Genomic DNA, 16268 nt, shown 5'->3' with positions numbered 1-16268 from the left:
TCTCCAGAGCTCCTTCCATCCCCTTTCTCCATGGATCTAAAACTAAAAATTATCCAGGAGTTTCAAAAGGAGTTTGCTGGTGGCAAGTTCAGTCTCCTTCCTGTTTCCAAAAGCTCTTCTTGAAAAGCTGAAAATGCTTCAGGTGGGTTGTTTTCTGCCGTGCTGTTCTCTGGCCTGAGTGCCAGTCAGGCACAGCATCTCCAAAGCTGTTCAAGGTTCTGGCCATGCTGCTCCTGGGGTGACTGCTCCTTCTCTTGCTGGGGATAGGGAACGTGGTATTTCTTGTTTCCTGATTTTGTGACCTTTTCCAATCAGGCATGCAATTAAACATCAGTCTTCCCAGTCTGAAAGCACACAGGGGTCAGTACTTCTTGCTCTGCTGAGCGCAGTGCTCGTGGTGCTGCACTGAGGGGGCACATCAGGCATTTACTGGGGATCCAGCACTCTCCAGTCACACAAGTGCCTCAGGGCTGGGTTTGGCACAGACCAGCCTCAGCATGGGATGTGCATCAGCTCAGCATGGGAGGAGAGGACTTGGTGTTAAAAGTGCTCGGGGTGAACCCTGGAAGCTTTGATGTGACAAAGACAAGGGCTGCCCTGTGCAGCCCACAGGGAGAATGGCTCACTGCTGTCATTTCAGCATGAGGCTGACCCTGCAGTCCAGCCAGAGGGAAAAGCTTTTCTCTGTATGGGGAACGTGGGTTGTTTATTTGCTAAAAAAATCTGCTCCAGGGTTCACTGTGTCAGCCTGCAGAGAGCTGTGCTGGTGTTGCCATCTATGTTTTTTTTTTGTGTAAATGAAGACAAGATGCTGACACAAAGGCTGCTGACTTTGGGAGGTCTGGGAAGCCCAGCTTTTCCTGGGGCTCTGTCTCATGCCAGGGTTTACTGTGCTCTGGCAGAGGTTTGCTTGCCTTTGGTCATGGACCCTCCTAAGGTACCACTTGTCCTTTGCCCCTGAGCTGCCATTCCTTCCCCTCTGCCATTCTTGTCTCTGTGTTTTCTGAGGAGACAAGTGTTTTCCATGCTTGACATGTTGCCCTCCCATCAGCTCCCCCCCAGGCCAAGTAGCTTTCTTTGCCAAGTTCCCTTTGGATAGCACATATCGTGCAATCTATCCAAACTCTTAATTGATCTCTTAGGAATTGTTTTTCATCTAAATTCCTGGAATGTTTCCATCCACTGAAGAGTTTCCTCCAGAGAGCAGGGAAATGAATCCTGTGTCACTCCCCTGCAGGAGTGGTGGCCATGGGAAGGCTGTTGTTTGGCTTGTGCCTGTTGGGACATGTGGGTTCTGCAGTGTTTGCTCAGTTGTGGCAGTTCTGCTCAATCAAGCAGCTGTTTGGAGAGCAGCAGGGAGGTGAGTGGCAGCTCCACATCAGCAGCTTCCCCCTCACAGGGAGAGAGAGCATCCCAGATGGATAAGCTGGGAGAGCATGACCCTGTTTCTGTGCGTGCAAAGGAGACTTGTGCTCATATGTGGAGAGAGGAGCAAATGACTGATCAACATCCCCCCCTCCAGGGGCTGGGTGAGCAGGAGTGGTTTTGTGTGAGGCCAGGCTGCAGTGTGTGTGTGGCACCCGTGGTCTCTGGTGGTGTGCTGGCACCTGCACAGCCCTTCAGCTCCATCTCTCTTTTCCTGTGATGGAATTCTGCCTGAAGCCAGGCAGGGTGGTGAGGTGTGAGTCCCTGCTCAGCCCCAGCAGCAGCTCTGCAGTGGGGTGCAGCCCCACTGCTCCCTCCTGTGATGCTTCACCAGCAGCAAATGGAAGTGGAGCACTGTGGGTTATGTGCTGAGCAGATCTGGATTTAAATTCTTCACCACTCCCTGGAGCTGCAGCTTTTGCCTACTCTCAGTGCCTGAGCCTGGCCTGGGTGGTGTCAGAAGCCTGCCAGAGGCATGGTCCCTGCTGCTTTGTGACTGAGTGTGGCACCTCTTGTCTTATGTGCCAGTGGTGATGCAGGCTGCCTGTCCTTGCCAGGGGGGCTGGAAAGGACTCCCAAGGAACTCTCCCCACACCCTGACCCTGCTCTGGCTCCTGCTTTACCATTCACTGGCTGATCCCCAGCTGGGAGCTACCCCCAGAGCCAGCCTTGGACAATACCAGGCTGAGGGAAGAGAAAAAGGCAAAAGCTTCAGGTTCCTGCAGGATCAGAGTAGAAGCACAGGCTAAAACCAGGAAGGCCACTTGTGGCTCTGACAGCTCACCAGCCATCAGCTGGTGACACTGGGAGAAGTGCACACCTCCAAAAGAGCTCCCTTGTGCTGCTGCTGCTCCCAGCCTTGTGAAGGACTGTCCCCTCCCTCCTGTGCTCAGCCCCTGTCCCAGCACCATGGTAAGCACCTTCCAGTGACCCTCAAAACTGTGTTGAGCTTAACAAGCCACCAAAATATCAGAAGAAAGAGCTGTGGACTTGCCAGAACTGAAGCACATGTTGTAACTAATGATGTTCCTTAGTAGCATGGTGTGCCTGCTGGCTTGGTGAAAGGCCCCAGCTCTGCTGTCTGTGTGGATGTGCATCAAAGCCCTTGGCCAGAGCTCCTGACCTGGTGAGCTGCGGTGTGATCAGACAGAGCCTGCACAGGACTGCAGAAGGAAAATACTCTTCTCTTGATTTAGGGACTTGAGGCATAAGGAAGATGAAATGAGTTGATGAAGGTTGCAGGTTGGGTCTGGTGCTGCTAATGGCTCTGGCCAGAGGGCTGGCGTGGGAGCAGCCTGTCCTGTCTGTGCCCTGCTGCAGCAGCTGTCACAGGGTTTGCAGTGTGAGTGGCTGGGGAGCCCTTACAAACAAGTGACTTGTCCTGAATTGTGAATGGAGGAGAGAGCAGGAGGGGACCTTGAGGCTGCTCTTTGGCCCAGCCCCACCCTCTGGGCAGGGGGGACAGTTCTGCAGTGTGGGGCACTCTGACAGAACCAACCCTGGCTCTGCATGGACCAGGAGCTCTTACAGCTTCTGGGCACTGCCTGGGAGCTGAGAGCATCAGAGCCACTCCCCAGCCTGATCTGCAGCCACAGCTGGGGTCAAAATGCAGAATTTAATCAGCAGTTACTCCTGGCCACAGCGCAGATGCTTCCTGTTGGAATTGGGTTTAGTTCAGGACCAACATCACATTTTAACGGGATTCTAAAAGCATGGGAGCCAGGTGCTGAAGCAGGCTGAGTTTGCCTGATACTGCCTTTCCTCCAGCAGCTCTACACTGTTGTTTAATCTGAGGTGTGGGAAGCACTTTGGAATGGTCACCAATGACACCCTCAGACACACTCTGTTCAGAAAACATAACTTTATTATTAGTTGCAATATACATTGTATTCCTTTAAGAATCCTAAACTTGTATATGGTTTTTCCACTGAAAATACATGTGTATGTATATATGTTTTTATATATGTATATATATATATATATAATGTATTTTATTGAACTAGAACACAACAGAACAAGAGAGACAACCTCAGGAATTACTTGTAAAAGGAAATGTGATCCCAAGGGGTTTGTGCTGGCAGTGTGCTAAGGTGAGTGGTATAAAAAGGACAGGCTAAATAGAAAACAGGATGGGTTAGGCAGTGGGAAATGGCCTCTCAGTGCTACAGGTGGTGAGATATACAGTAGTTACACGTTGCTATTGCTCAGTCACGGGTGCCACCTGTTCTCCAAGGCAGACCAGACTCTGGTTCAGCTCTGCACAGCAACATTCGTAAGGCTGGCTGTGCTCCCTGCAAGTGGTACCTGCCAGCTGGAAATACAGTGTAATTACATTTCCCTCAGCAGCTGCTCTGCTCATTGCTAATCTGGTCAGCCAAGGAAGAATTCCTCCGGGGCTTGGTGAAACCTAACTAGGTCAGTATAAAGGAGCTTACAGGCAGGGAAAGGGATCAGCAACAGCAGAGAGCGCTGAAATGTGCAGATCGCTGTCTCACCTGGCCCAGGCTGGTTTGTTCCTGGCTCCTTCCCTGCACTCATTTCCCCACCTGCCAAGGAGCTGTGGCCCCTCTGCTCGGCAGCCAGCCCAGGGGTCTGTGGGGTCAGCACAGGCAGTGTCCAGCTTCTTTTGGATAGGTTTCCCTGTGTTAATTGCCTCAGAAGGTAACTCTTCAGAAAACTGTCTGAGGGCGGTAATACCTGCTGCTGTGCCATGGCTTTGGGGTTATTTGGCTTTTTTTTTTGTTGTTGTTGTTGTTGTTGCTGTTCTTTGTAGGTTTTGTTTGTAAACCTTTTCTTCAAACAGCCTCCCCACGCCATGTTCACTGCTGAGTTTAGCTGTAGCCTGAAAGACAAGTCTTCCCCAGATCAATGTAATTGGTTTCCCTTTATTTCTGTTCAGCTGCAGATGTTTCTTGGGTGAAAGGACACATTTTAGCAAAGGCACTGACGACTGACGTTCCTCTGCCTGAAGCCAGGTTGGAGGGAGCAGAGGGGCTCTGACCCTTCTGCTGAAGGGTCACTTCCCTCTCCCCTCCTGCAAAGTGCTTGTCACTTTGGAAGGGATGTAAAAGTTGTGGGCATTGATTTACTCCTCCTGACTTCCTCAAGAAAAGTGCTTTCAAAAATCCTATCCTTAAATCATCATCTTGCTACTACCCCCGCAATGTCTGTCACCTCTGGATCACACCCACTTGTTTCCCCTTCCAGCTGAAGGAGCAGGTGAGATTTATCACTGCTGGAGTGTTTCTCTTCTTGCTGTCTTTCTCTAGCAGCATCTGGCCAGGAGGGAGCTCGCTCAGGCAACAGAAGTTGCCTCAAGCCAGGCTGCTGGAAGATGGAAAGCAGGTGCCCTTCTCGTTGCTCTTTTCCAGAGTAAGTGTCACCAGAGGTTTCACAGGGGCTGCTGAGAACAGCCGATTGCACTGGAATAATATTTCAATTAAAAGCTAACCTTGCTGGGAGAACTACAGCTCTTTCCTCTCTTTAGAGGCAAGAAAACACAAATGCCAAAGTGCCTGGATCAACCTGTATAAAAGAGCTTCCCTGACTTGGGCCCCTTAGGGCAACCACAAGGATACAACCTGCATCCACACATCTTTCATCCATCCGTGCTGCTGGGACTGAATGGGACTGAGCCCTGATTGTGACTGTTATTGCACAGAGGTCCCTTTCCTGAACCTTGCTAGAACTGCTTCCAAAGGGAGAAGAGGTGGGTGACCCCCTGACTGTCAAAGGAGGGATCCAGCCCTGGGGACAGCAGCTCAAGGCACAGTGGTTGGTGCTTGCTGCTGCCAGGGAAGGCAGTAAGGGCTGGTTTGTCACTGGGGGAGATGTCCCACTCTCTTATAGTGCAACATTTGCATTCTCTTCTTGCTAAAGCAGAGGGAGAGGTGCAGGTTAAACCCCCTCCCTTTGGATAGTGCCAAGAATTATATTCATGCTGAGGGCCATCACACTGGATAAATGGGCCTGCACAGCCACTCTGTCATCACTGTGCAGCTTTCACTGTGCCAGTACAATGTCCCTGCTCTCATCCAGGGTCTAAACGCTCTCCTCTCACCCTGCGGCTAGCAGAGACTCAGGCAGCTCAAGAATTTGCCTTACCTGTCCACAGGCTCCTCCACAGCAGCTTGTTCAGCAGGGTCTGTGGATGCCCAGCACACAAGGTGCAGGATGGATGGATGGATGATCACACTCCTCACTCTGCCTTCAGTCCCCACATGCCCTGAAGGGCTGAGCTCAGCCCCTCAGCGATCCACCCCAGTGCTGACTGGGAGGAGACTGGGATGGCCTTGGACAGGGTCTCTGCTCCTGCTGGGGGGCTCCTGCTAAACCAGGGGACCATGAGGACACCCACTGCTACTCCCCAGCCACCAGATGCTCTGCACTTCTCTCTAGCATTATTTTCAGGACATTTTCCAACTGATGAAGGAAAACAACAGATTATGACTGTAAAGTTATGGTGAAAGGACCGGATCCTGGTGGGACAACATTGTTCCTTGCCAAGAGAAGGAATGATTAACTCCTTCTTTACTCTCCTCCCATTTCTTTCCCAGCTTCCAGCCACCTCTATATCATATATTATATTACTATATTCTCTTATAACTTTGACTTTGCTTTTTCATTTTCAGTAGCACAAGTGATTAATTCCAAAAGGAAAAAAGAAAGGAGAGTTTAAAAAAAGAAAAAAAAGAAAGAGAGGAAGGAAAAAACCCCTGACCCTAGGGATATTTACAGAATAGTTAATCTTGCAGAGGAGATGGGGCTTGACATGGGGAAAAGCAGGGGAATTGAATGTGCTAAGTGGGTTTGATTCCACATTCCTGCTCTTCCCTCTGGGATCCTGCTTGGATGATGAAAATCAAAGCACTGTTCAACGTGCTTTCCCCAAGTGCAAACTCGCAGAGGATGTGCAGGGTGGTGGGGGAGGCATCTCTATCCCCTGGCCTGGTCTGCTTAAAAAGGTAGCATCCAAAGGGGTCTGATGTTGAAAACCAGCCTTTCACCTTCAGGGAGCTGTCAGCTCCATCTTTAGCCTCTCCTCATCAGCCAGCACCTTTGTTAGTGCTCTCCTCTCAAGGACCAGGGTTTTTAAGGTGCTGGATGGTGGGGACAAGGGACGCACCTGGCATCAAAACCATGAAGTGGAAGATACTGATTTCTTTTACATACCAATAATTATTGCAGTATAAACACACCCCAGTCACCACAGCGAAAGCAGAGAAGGGGAAGCCGTGGAGAAAGTTTGGTGGGTGAGGGGCACCCCACAGCTATCAACTCTTCTCCAGATTAGGGTAGTGGCCATTTACATCAGCAAATAATGCCCCACCCTGTGCCTCTCCCCCCACCCTCCCTTAAGCTGTGTGTGATAAAATATTCCAAGAATCCCTCCATGTTAGATCTTTTCCCAAGAGATTTCTAGTAAGAAAAACATCTGTTCCTAGAAAAGCCCAGTAAGAGCTGCAAATGCAATTGCTCTTAAGTATGGCTGGTTTCCCCAGCTGCTGAGACCTTCTGGCCAATCCATGTCAGTATTTCTGTGAAGACAGAGGTAGAGACCTCAGGCAGCTCTTTGTGGAGGGCATGATAGGCTTCCTCATACACCTGCAACCAGGGAGAAGTACAGATTAGCACAGAAAAATTAAATCTGCATGAACAAAACAGCCTTCAGTCCCCTCTCATCAACACCCACAGGTCCAACACCTCCTGCCCACAACTTGTCAGTTTTTTTCCAAGATGTAGCAGGTTATGAAATCAAGGAGATGCTACTGGTGGTGCTGGCCCTCAACAAGCAGGAAGGTGTTGACATTGCTGCCTGCCTGACATCTGTGGGTACCAGAGCACCCTGCTGCCCTTTAGGAACATAATGCATGTCCCAGCCCCATTCCACTAAGGAGGAGGAAATACTTATCATGCCCTTGGAATGTAAAGGACAATGGGGGATGTTCCCATCATGCCTTGTGCAATTTTACTCCTTTTATGCTCAGACTATCCAGTTATTTTTCCGATGACAAAAGCTTTCCCTTGGTCTCCCTCCCTTTTCTTTCAGGTTTATTCATGTGCTAACAATTGGTTAATCAGCTGTGGTTCTCTTGAAATGAGCAGATGTGAAGTGGCTTTTGTTGTCCAGCATTTTGGAAAGACCTTCCTGCACCTTTACATGCTGGGACATGAGGTAAGGCTGGTGCTCACACAGTTGGCATTGTTCAGGAGAGCTTTTTGGGTCAACCTGCTTATGAGACTTGCTCTACTTCTACACCAAGCTGCTTCATGTCCAAGACACCCTCTAGGCATGCAGCCACCACCCCCTGCCCCTAGCCTGGCTGTAGCTGGTGAAAGGCCTCCACACTGAGCCCAGGGAGGGCTGAGCTTGGGGCTCAAGTGGAAGGGGCTGTCACCTGCCCAGCCTCCCCCATCCACCAGCTCTGCTTGCCTCCATCTCTCTGGAGGCCAGCAGGCTCCCACCCCTCACAGCCACTCGTGCTCACTGACAGCATAATCTCCTAGAAATCAAGAAAGCAGGATGACCTTGAGTGTTTTGTCCTGGCTCTGCACGGTGTCCATGAGCAGGTAGGAGCCCCTGATGTCGCAGAGCTTGTCGGAGGAGCCGTGTAGCACCAGGATGGGCAGGGTCAGCTTGGGCAGCGCTCGCTCGATTCTGGCTATGGCGTTCATCAGCTGGATGACAAAGGACACCTTCATGCCACCGTGGTACACCAGGGGATCAGATGTGTAAGACTCCATCTGGCAGGGAGAAAGGGGTGGGTTAAGATTAGCAATATTTCATGCATAAGAGAAAAAGCAGGTCAGGCTGGCAGTGAAGAGTCTTCCCTTGGCTTGCACAGTCATTCCCCACTCTCTCAGGACATCTGGCCATCAGTCAAGGGCAAGGTACTGGGGCTTACCAGCACTGCTCACACAACCTGACATGCTCTTTGCTGCATGTTTTCCTCTTACATCACTAGACAATATTCAAGCCAGAGCTCTTTGACAGGAGCTCCTGCAGGGAAACAACCAGTGTTGGACAAAGACCATTCCCACAGGGGCTCCTGCCTGCATTTTTCTCCTCTGCTGTGCCCTTCTGTCATTCCAATGTGATATCTTTTCTACAGAGGGTTCTTCAGACTGTGTTATTTGAAAGGCTGATGTTCTCCAGGCCAGTATCCTCTCTGCTGAGGACTCAAGTGTTCTATTTCCCCGTCTGGGGGTGGTGCCCATGACCTACACCTCCAGACAGCTGGCAGAGGTGGCTGCAAAGCCAAGGGCTCATCTCTGGCTGTAAAGCATGACAGACAAGGCAGCAAATGATGGTATTAGGTGGTAGGCAAAAAAAAGTAGTCAACAACTTGCTCAGCCAGATTGTGAGGGGATAAAAATGCTCAAGAGCTGGTACAGAAAGTTGCTAGGAAGGAGTAGTTACTGCAGCAGGCAAATCTACAGTAAATATTTGTATACTGTATGTGGAGACGGCCCACACAGACCCCACTATTGCAATATTTGCCAGAATGCTTTGATTATGGGCTGGTCTCTGGCACAGCCTCTACTTTCTCCCAACCCTGGCAGATGTTTATAGAAATGATGGTTATTTATAGGTTAGCTGAAAACAGTCTCCTCCTCTCCTCACAGGCACTGGGGTCTGTTCAAATTCTACCTTGAAGGCATTAGCTTGAGGTCCTTTTGCTTCTGCCTGTGCCTGCCTGAGGGGACCATGGGTAGGAGGTGACCCAACAGGCCACCCAAGGACACGTGGCCATGTGTAGGGGCAGCACAGGCAGGCACTGTAGGACAGAAAGGTTTTGGGGTGGATTCTATCTTCGATTCCCCGTGAGATGAGATTCTCAGGGTGGCAGAACATGGTGGGCCTTTCCCACCTGGATGCATTCACTTGCCAGAGGGTTTGAAGGCAGTTTCTCCTGTTGTCATCTCAAATGAGCTGGAGCACAATACACTGGAAATGGAGGTGGCAGTGAGGCACCCTGATGCTCACAAGTCTTTTCCCATCACTTTCTTACTTCCAGTCCCCACAATCTCCCACTGCTTGAATCCATGGTTCCTATCCCTACATACAGCAAGAGAAGGATGTGGGGGGAAATTTGGGACTATTTAGTGGCTGACACCATTCAGACCCAGCCCACAGTACTGAGGATGGTCCAGGGAGGGACAGCTGTACAGCCACTCCACTTTGTGTTGGACTGAAAAAATTCAAGTTGTCAAAGAACTCACTTAGGGATCCTTGGAAATGTTGATGTTTCTAGGATTTGATTAAGGCTATTGTTGTATTTTGGTGTCTGTGCAAGATTATGTCTGCTCTGAAGTGAGGGGTAATTTTTGGCAGGGAGACAAAGATAATCATCACAGCTCATCATATTAGGCTATTACACACACCATCTCCCTTTCAAAGAAGTATGTGCTTGCTGAAGGTCTGGAAAACTGCAGGCAACTGCAAAGATGAGACTGTGGTTAAGACATTGAGACATGGTAAACATCCTCTGCCCCTGCTAACAGCCCTGGGAAGCAGAGACCGAGCAGCTCACAGTCCTTTTGGCTCTGCATGGACCATCCCAGTGCCCAACCAGCTTGTTGGTGCAGAAATCTCCATTTGCATCTTTCATCCCCTGCACTGTTCAGCTATACTTTCCCTGCTCTCCAAAGTCTTTCAAACAGGGCAAGAAGCTGCCTGTGTTTTGAAGAAATTGTTCCCTTGTGAATGTGCTCGTGGGAGAAGTTCAGCTTTGACTTTCAGAACACCAAGGGCCTGGTGGGGTGCAGCTCACTCTCCTGTTGGCAGCTGGGTCCACCCTGGTATGCTCAGCTAAACATGGTGACTCTCATCAGCTTTTTGAGCAAAAAAACGTGTGCATTGGCTACTTAGCAACTGCCTTCAGCCTAATCTGGACCTATGTCACAGTGCCATGCTAAAGCAACAGAGTTTTGAAATGGTTTTATTATTTTTTAGTTTGGTGGGTTTGTTTGGTTGGGTTTTTTTAGTTGAATGTAATTAATAAGAGATTTTGCAGCAGGGATTCAGGAGGGATGGGTGGATGGATTGACAGAAGGTCCCTTCCCATGGAGTAAAACAGTGTTGATGAATTCATGTGAGCTGGCTCCTGCCCCAGCCCCATAAATGCTACAAGAATGACCTGAAGGGTTTCTTTCTCTTGTGGTCTGAAAGAATGGGGATTTTTTAGCTACTGAGCAGCCAACAAATATTTTTGTGTAGATGATGGCAGGAGCAAAAAAAAAGACCAAATCCAGTCCCAACCCAACATGATCAGGAGTGCAGGAGCAGTATTCCTGTTTGTAGTCAGTGAACAGGAATCCTTGTCAGAGTAATGCTCAGTGCATGGGGTGAGTGCCAAGCAGCAGCTCTCTGGGGAAGGAGGAAAGAGAGGGAATGGGTTTTATGCTTTGCAGGCTACAATCTGCAAACCCTGCAAGCCCAAAACTGTTGTTGCTGCACCAAGCTCTGAGGTAGGGAGCAAGAACAGAAGGTGATCCCTGGAGAGCCTGTGACTGCTTCCAGACACTGCCAGGCAAAGGCTCTCCAGGGTCCCTCACAACAGCTGTTTTTATCTTTATGTAATTCCAAGACAGAAGCAACCATCAGGTTGCTGCATCACATTGACCTGTTTAGAGGTCTGCACCTCCTCTTGCAGCCCCATCCCATGTGGGCTTGGCAGGAACAAGGCTTGAATCCGGGGGACCATTCCACTAAGTCAACAGCAGCTAACAAAGATTACTGGGGTAAAGAGGCTCCTGTCACTGTGATGTCATCCCTCTTTGGAATAACAGGACTGGCTTTTAAGGTTGCTTCTTGCTCTCTTTTTTCTCTCTTATGTTTGGTACAGCAAACATCAAACAAACATCTCTGTATCATGCCATATTTCAATCCCCATAGCCTGAAGACAGCTTTCTGGGAACACAAACTCATTAGGAAATTCTTGGATGTTGTCCCAAAAATATTTCTAGTGAATAGAAAGCTGGTCTGGCAGGAGAGTATGTGTAAGATATAAATAATGGATGTTTCCAGCACATTGTGTGCTTTAAATCTGAGTGTCTTGAATCCAAAAGGAGGGTGGAGTGTGCTTAGAGGCAGGCAGAGGACCAAAATGCTGTCTTGTCTTCAGTGAGTGCCTGGCCCCTCAAATCCCGGTGTCTGAAGGGGGTCAGGAAAGTGCTTTCCATCACTATCCCAGCTGCTATGTCAGCTGTGTGCTCATGTGTAGGTGAGAAGGCAGCACAGCACACGGGGAGTCTCATTTGGAAAACATCTCCATTGTAGGCAGGCTCTAATGAAGCAGAGCTACACCTTTATCCACAGCAAAAGGCTCTCCCTTCCTCCATGGAGAGGGAAAGGGCAGAGCAAAACAACGCTCCAAGGAACCTTTAGAGACTTGAAGCATCACAGAACAGACGAAGCAGCAGCAAATACGTGGTTAGAAAGACAACACAACAGCAATTATTATAAACTATGTCCAGTGGTTGCTGTGGTGACTCCTACCATCACCACAACATGGAAGGGCTCAGTCAATACTGTGTGCCAATTTCAGGAGCTCTCTGACACTTCCCGAAATGTATTATTATTCAGGATGTCCCTGCATCATCACTTTTCTCCTACAAAGCTATCGAGTGCAGCAGTTGCATCTTCCAGCAGAGGATCCAGGTCTTGGAGGTGTATTTAAAACATCTTTAAATGTTTTAAATTGAAAACATCCTTTAAAGGCAGCTGCAGCAGAGTTCAGGTGTCACATAACGAATCAGAGCAGAAGCAAGTAAAGACCCACATGTCACAGACATGCTCACTCTTCAGGTAGGGAATAAAGCTCTCCAATTCCTCTCCCCCTCCAGAGCACTGATTGCTTTTATCCTCTAAATACAAATGTAGATGTGAAAACTTTCCTCTATGTCATTTTAGTGAATTGATTGTCTAATTTAAACGTTTTCCCTGAATTATATGCAACGAGTTATGGCAGCTGAATGCAATTAAGAACAGGTTTCTATAGCTAGATTGGAGTTCAGCCTTCTTCCCAGGCAGATATTTTGTGCAGCCTCATCTGGTACTTTGGAGCATATGTCACATGGTGCATCAGCGGATGCACATGATCTCACTCCACACTAGTCCTGTCTTCCTCAGCTCCTTGGATCTTTCCACCTCCAACACAGTGAAATCTTATGCTCTATTCAAGGATAAGTGAACTGAAAGTCATTGGAACAAAAACCCCTCTGGCAGTGCCAAGAAACAACCCTGAGCCTTGAGGCTATTCTGGGAAACTCTTTGCCTTCCAGTTTTCTGAATAAGTGAGCCAAAGATGTGGGATATGCTGAAGCCAAATGCACTGCACTCACACAGGTGCTGGCACTGTCTTTGACCCTGATCCTTTCAGCTTCAATTCTAATGCTGGTCAAGCTGCTTCCCCAGAAAAAGGCAATTTATTAATTCCTACATAAAGTATGAACCATTGCATGAACAGCAGGGAAAATTACAGCATCTGTCAGTGAGATGTGAGCATGCAGGACACAAGCGACCACTTTGCACCAGCAAAGCTCTTGAGACACCCTTGAGCACCATTTTCTATAATTCAAGAAAAAATGGTGCTTTCTGAAATGCACCAAGTTCTGGGTCTAGTCTAAGCACCTTCATTCACTTATGGTTTGTGATTATTTCCTCTCACTCCTCCCACAGTGGTGAGAAGGAAAAACCCTCGCTGGGTGGTGTTGCAGCAGTTGCAGCTACACCTGTTTGTGCAGGGATGGCATGGACAGGCTGACACACTTATCCCCAGGAGTGGGTGGGAGTGGGAAACCAGTCCCAGGCTATTGTGACACTATAAAAACTCAACCCCAGGACAGTTCCATGCACATTCACAGTGGTGGGGCTGGAGCTGTGTTGTTACAACAGCTGCTTCAATTCCCTAAAGTATTATTCTTGGGAGCAGCATGGATATATCATTTGTTTGGAAAGGCTGTAGCAGAGTCAGAGTGTGATCCAGGAGACCTTGGAACAAGTTCTTTGGTTCAAGCATGCTCTTCTGCTCTGCTTGAATGCATCTGGCATGATGTGATCCTGGTTTGGAAGCAGGAATACCAATCCCCAGGACTGCAGGGTTTTGCATGATTTCACTGCAAAGAGCAGGGGTGGAAAAGTTGACTTTAGCAGTGTGGTTGCTACCTGAGCTGGGTTTTGCTGCTGTGATGAGTGGTGGTGATGTAGCAGAGACAAAGATGTGGCTCCCACGTGCTTCCTCCTGCACCTGTAGCTCTCTGTCATGTCTGGTACCCAGAGCAGCTGTGGGTGCACCCCAGGGAGGAGCAGCTGGTTTCCCACAGCCTTCTGTGAGCAGTCAGTTCCACTGCCTTCAGAGATGTCACCTTCCTACACCAGCACAGATTTTGCCCTCCTGATTCAGCGAAACACTTGTGGGTTTTTCTAAAAGAAAAATGGCAGGGCCAGGGCAAGATACATCAACTATGCTGTGAGTTAAAATGGCAGTAAGGTTCTCACCTCTTTCTTGTTCCGGGAAATTGCACTTGGATCTATGGACCCCAGTGATAGGTTTGGGAGCACAAAGTTGAGCACTTTTGCTGCAAAAACCTGTGGGAGAGGAAAGGAAGCAGTCAAAGAGCCAGTTAGAGGAAGAGAGGGAACATAAAGGCCCAAATCCTGAGCTGATGGAAATCAGTACAGGAGTTAAACAGTTGAGAATTGTCAGCTAACTCTGGAGAAAGATCTGTCCTATATTTAAACCATTTCTCTTAACGAGGAAAGTGTTTAAACTGCTCCTGGGAGCATGGAGTGGGTGTGCTAGACTGAAATGCTGTCAGCTGTCCGTCCACATGCAGCAGCACAACTTCATTGTACTGGGGCTTTTCCTCATTCTTCAGCTAATTTCTGAAAGGCCTTGGTTAAGTACTTTGATAGGAAAAAGTCATTTCCAGCTCTGAGAGGGCTGGGTTTTGGTGTTTTATTGCCCTCTCCTTGCTGCCACAGCTCTGATCTCAGGCTGCAGTGCATAAGTGATGCTGGGTGCCATTTGCAGCAGTTGCCTAGGCTGCACTCATTTTGATAAGCATATTCTCCAGGGAACCTGTAAATAAACAACAGCCAAGTGTGCATGCATTGCCTAAAGGAATCCATTGCTCACACATCTCCTGGGAACCACACACAAAAGCACTGAGCAGCCTAGGCTGGAAACTGCTGCTAGAAGAAAGGGTAACATTTTTTATTTCAATAGCACTACAAGCACATTGATACCAGAGTTCTGCTCTGATCTTTGATAGCTGCCTTTAATTAAGTGATCACTGCTTAAGTGAGAAAATACACAGTGTTCATTGGTCTGGTTTGTGGAGCTGTGGTGCTCACAGCTAACACTTGGAGGTAGGCTGTCCCCTATGCCCTCTGTTTCTGCAGATACCTAATCATTTCTGAAGCACTCCCTGGCACTTCAGATCACAGATGACACATGACGGATTAATTATGATATTAGAGGAATAACACAAGGTTGAAGTCAAAGTCATTGAGGAGTGAAAAGCAGTAAAGACTCGCAGCGGGTTTGGGAACACGTGTGTACCTTGGGGTAGACATGAGCAGGAACCAGTGTCACTGCCAGTACACTGAGCCCTTCACTGGCTATGACATTGTGCCAGCAAAGTTAATTTTTACTACATAACAATGCAGGTATGAGCTTATGATGATCCAAGAAGGAATGGGGCTTTTCTCATTTCATGTAAACTTGCAGCAGTGGTGATTTAAGCTCGTGTATCCTAGGCAGGATTATGGACTCTGAACCTGATGATTATCATCTCTGCTAAACTGAACAGAGTAAAGGAATCAAGCAACAACAACAACAACAGCAACAACAATAAAAATTAATATAGTATTTTCTTTCAGTTTGATTACACCTTAGGAAAAGTCCTTTGCAGGGTTACTGAGTGCAGATTCAGGCTGAAAGACAGTGAGCAAAGTGATGTCTGCTCAGGTTAGAAAGCAAAAGATCAGCAAGAGGTGAAAACACAAAAGGTAAAGAGAGAATATGGTGTAGTGAGTCCTTAAACAATAGGCTGAGGGTCAGTACAGGATTAAACACCAGGGAATATTTCCTAAGGGGTTGTCCTGCCCACCTGATTTCAAAGCATTCAATAGCAGAAATGTAGAGGGAGATGCTCTTTCACCCCTGCTCTGCCCTTTGCCAGCATATGTGACTCTTGTCTCTGCAGCCTTTGAAACTGCAAAGACTCAGAGCTGAATTTTGTCCAGGTCAGTTGAGAAGAAAACGGGGAAGGCAGCAAGGTCCCTCTCACTCAACTGGATTTGCAACTGGATGCTTCCATCAGGACGCAGGATTTATAGGGCACTGATGAAATTGTTTCTGCAAAGAGCAGCATTTGATCTTCCTGCACTGAGCCTGCAACGTGCTGTGCCTCTGCTGCTGCCAGGGCTGGCTCAGCAGCCAGGGAAGGTATTTCTGAGAGGGTCTGAAGGACCCAGTGTGTCATCTGGCTCGCTGTTATTGTTGTCTTGAGCCCTCATTTGTTCAGGCCAAGGTAAATTCTTGCTCAGCTGGAAACTTCCCCAGCAAAGGGATGAATGCAGTGGTCCTTGGGAAATGGCCCAGGGCTGAGAAGTCATACCAGTTCCAAGGGAAAACTAAGCCTTTGTTCCTCAGAAGCACAATCACCATGAAATGTTTCTTGACTCTCAGAGGAAAAAAACCACACAGCTTTATGGGAAAATGTGGCCTATGCAGGAATACTCTGCTTGTTTGCAATCCTTCCTCTTGCAAATACCTTTTCAACTCCCAAAATGATTTCAACTGAGTGTGACAGAACAGAGCTATTTCAGGCAT

The 16268-nt window shown here is 48.4% G+C and overlaps 1 protein-coding gene across 2 annotated transcripts in view; it reads right to left on the bottom strand.

Annotated features, from left to right (window-relative positions):
- Window positions 1-6780: 6780 nt before the first annotated feature.
- The window catches only part of MGLL (monoglyceride lipase), a 58803-nt gene continuing 49315 nt past the window's right edge, over window positions 6781-16268 (bottom strand). For both annotated transcript variants that reach the window (XM_030956928.1, XM_030956927.1), the window contains exons 6-8: window positions 13928-14017; window positions 7954-8169; window positions 6781-7029 (exon numbers count right to left, since the gene is read on the bottom strand). In XM_030956928.1, the coding sequence (XP_030812788.1) occupies window positions 6904-7029; window positions 7954-8169; window positions 13928-14017 (432 nt within the window). In that variant the 3' untranslated portion in view covers window positions 6781-6903. The remainder of the gene's footprint in view (window positions 7030-7953; window positions 8170-13927; window positions 14018-16268) is intronic.

This window comes from Camarhynchus parvulus, chromosome 12, assembly GCF_901933205.1.
Source record: "Camarhynchus parvulus chromosome 12, STF_HiC, whole genome shotgun sequence".
NCBI classification, from domain to species: domain Eukaryota; kingdom Metazoa; phylum Chordata; class Aves; order Passeriformes; family Thraupidae; genus Camarhynchus; species Camarhynchus parvulus.
Note: the sequence above shows the minus strand (reverse complement) of the source record. Positions and strands in the feature narration are given on the sequence as shown.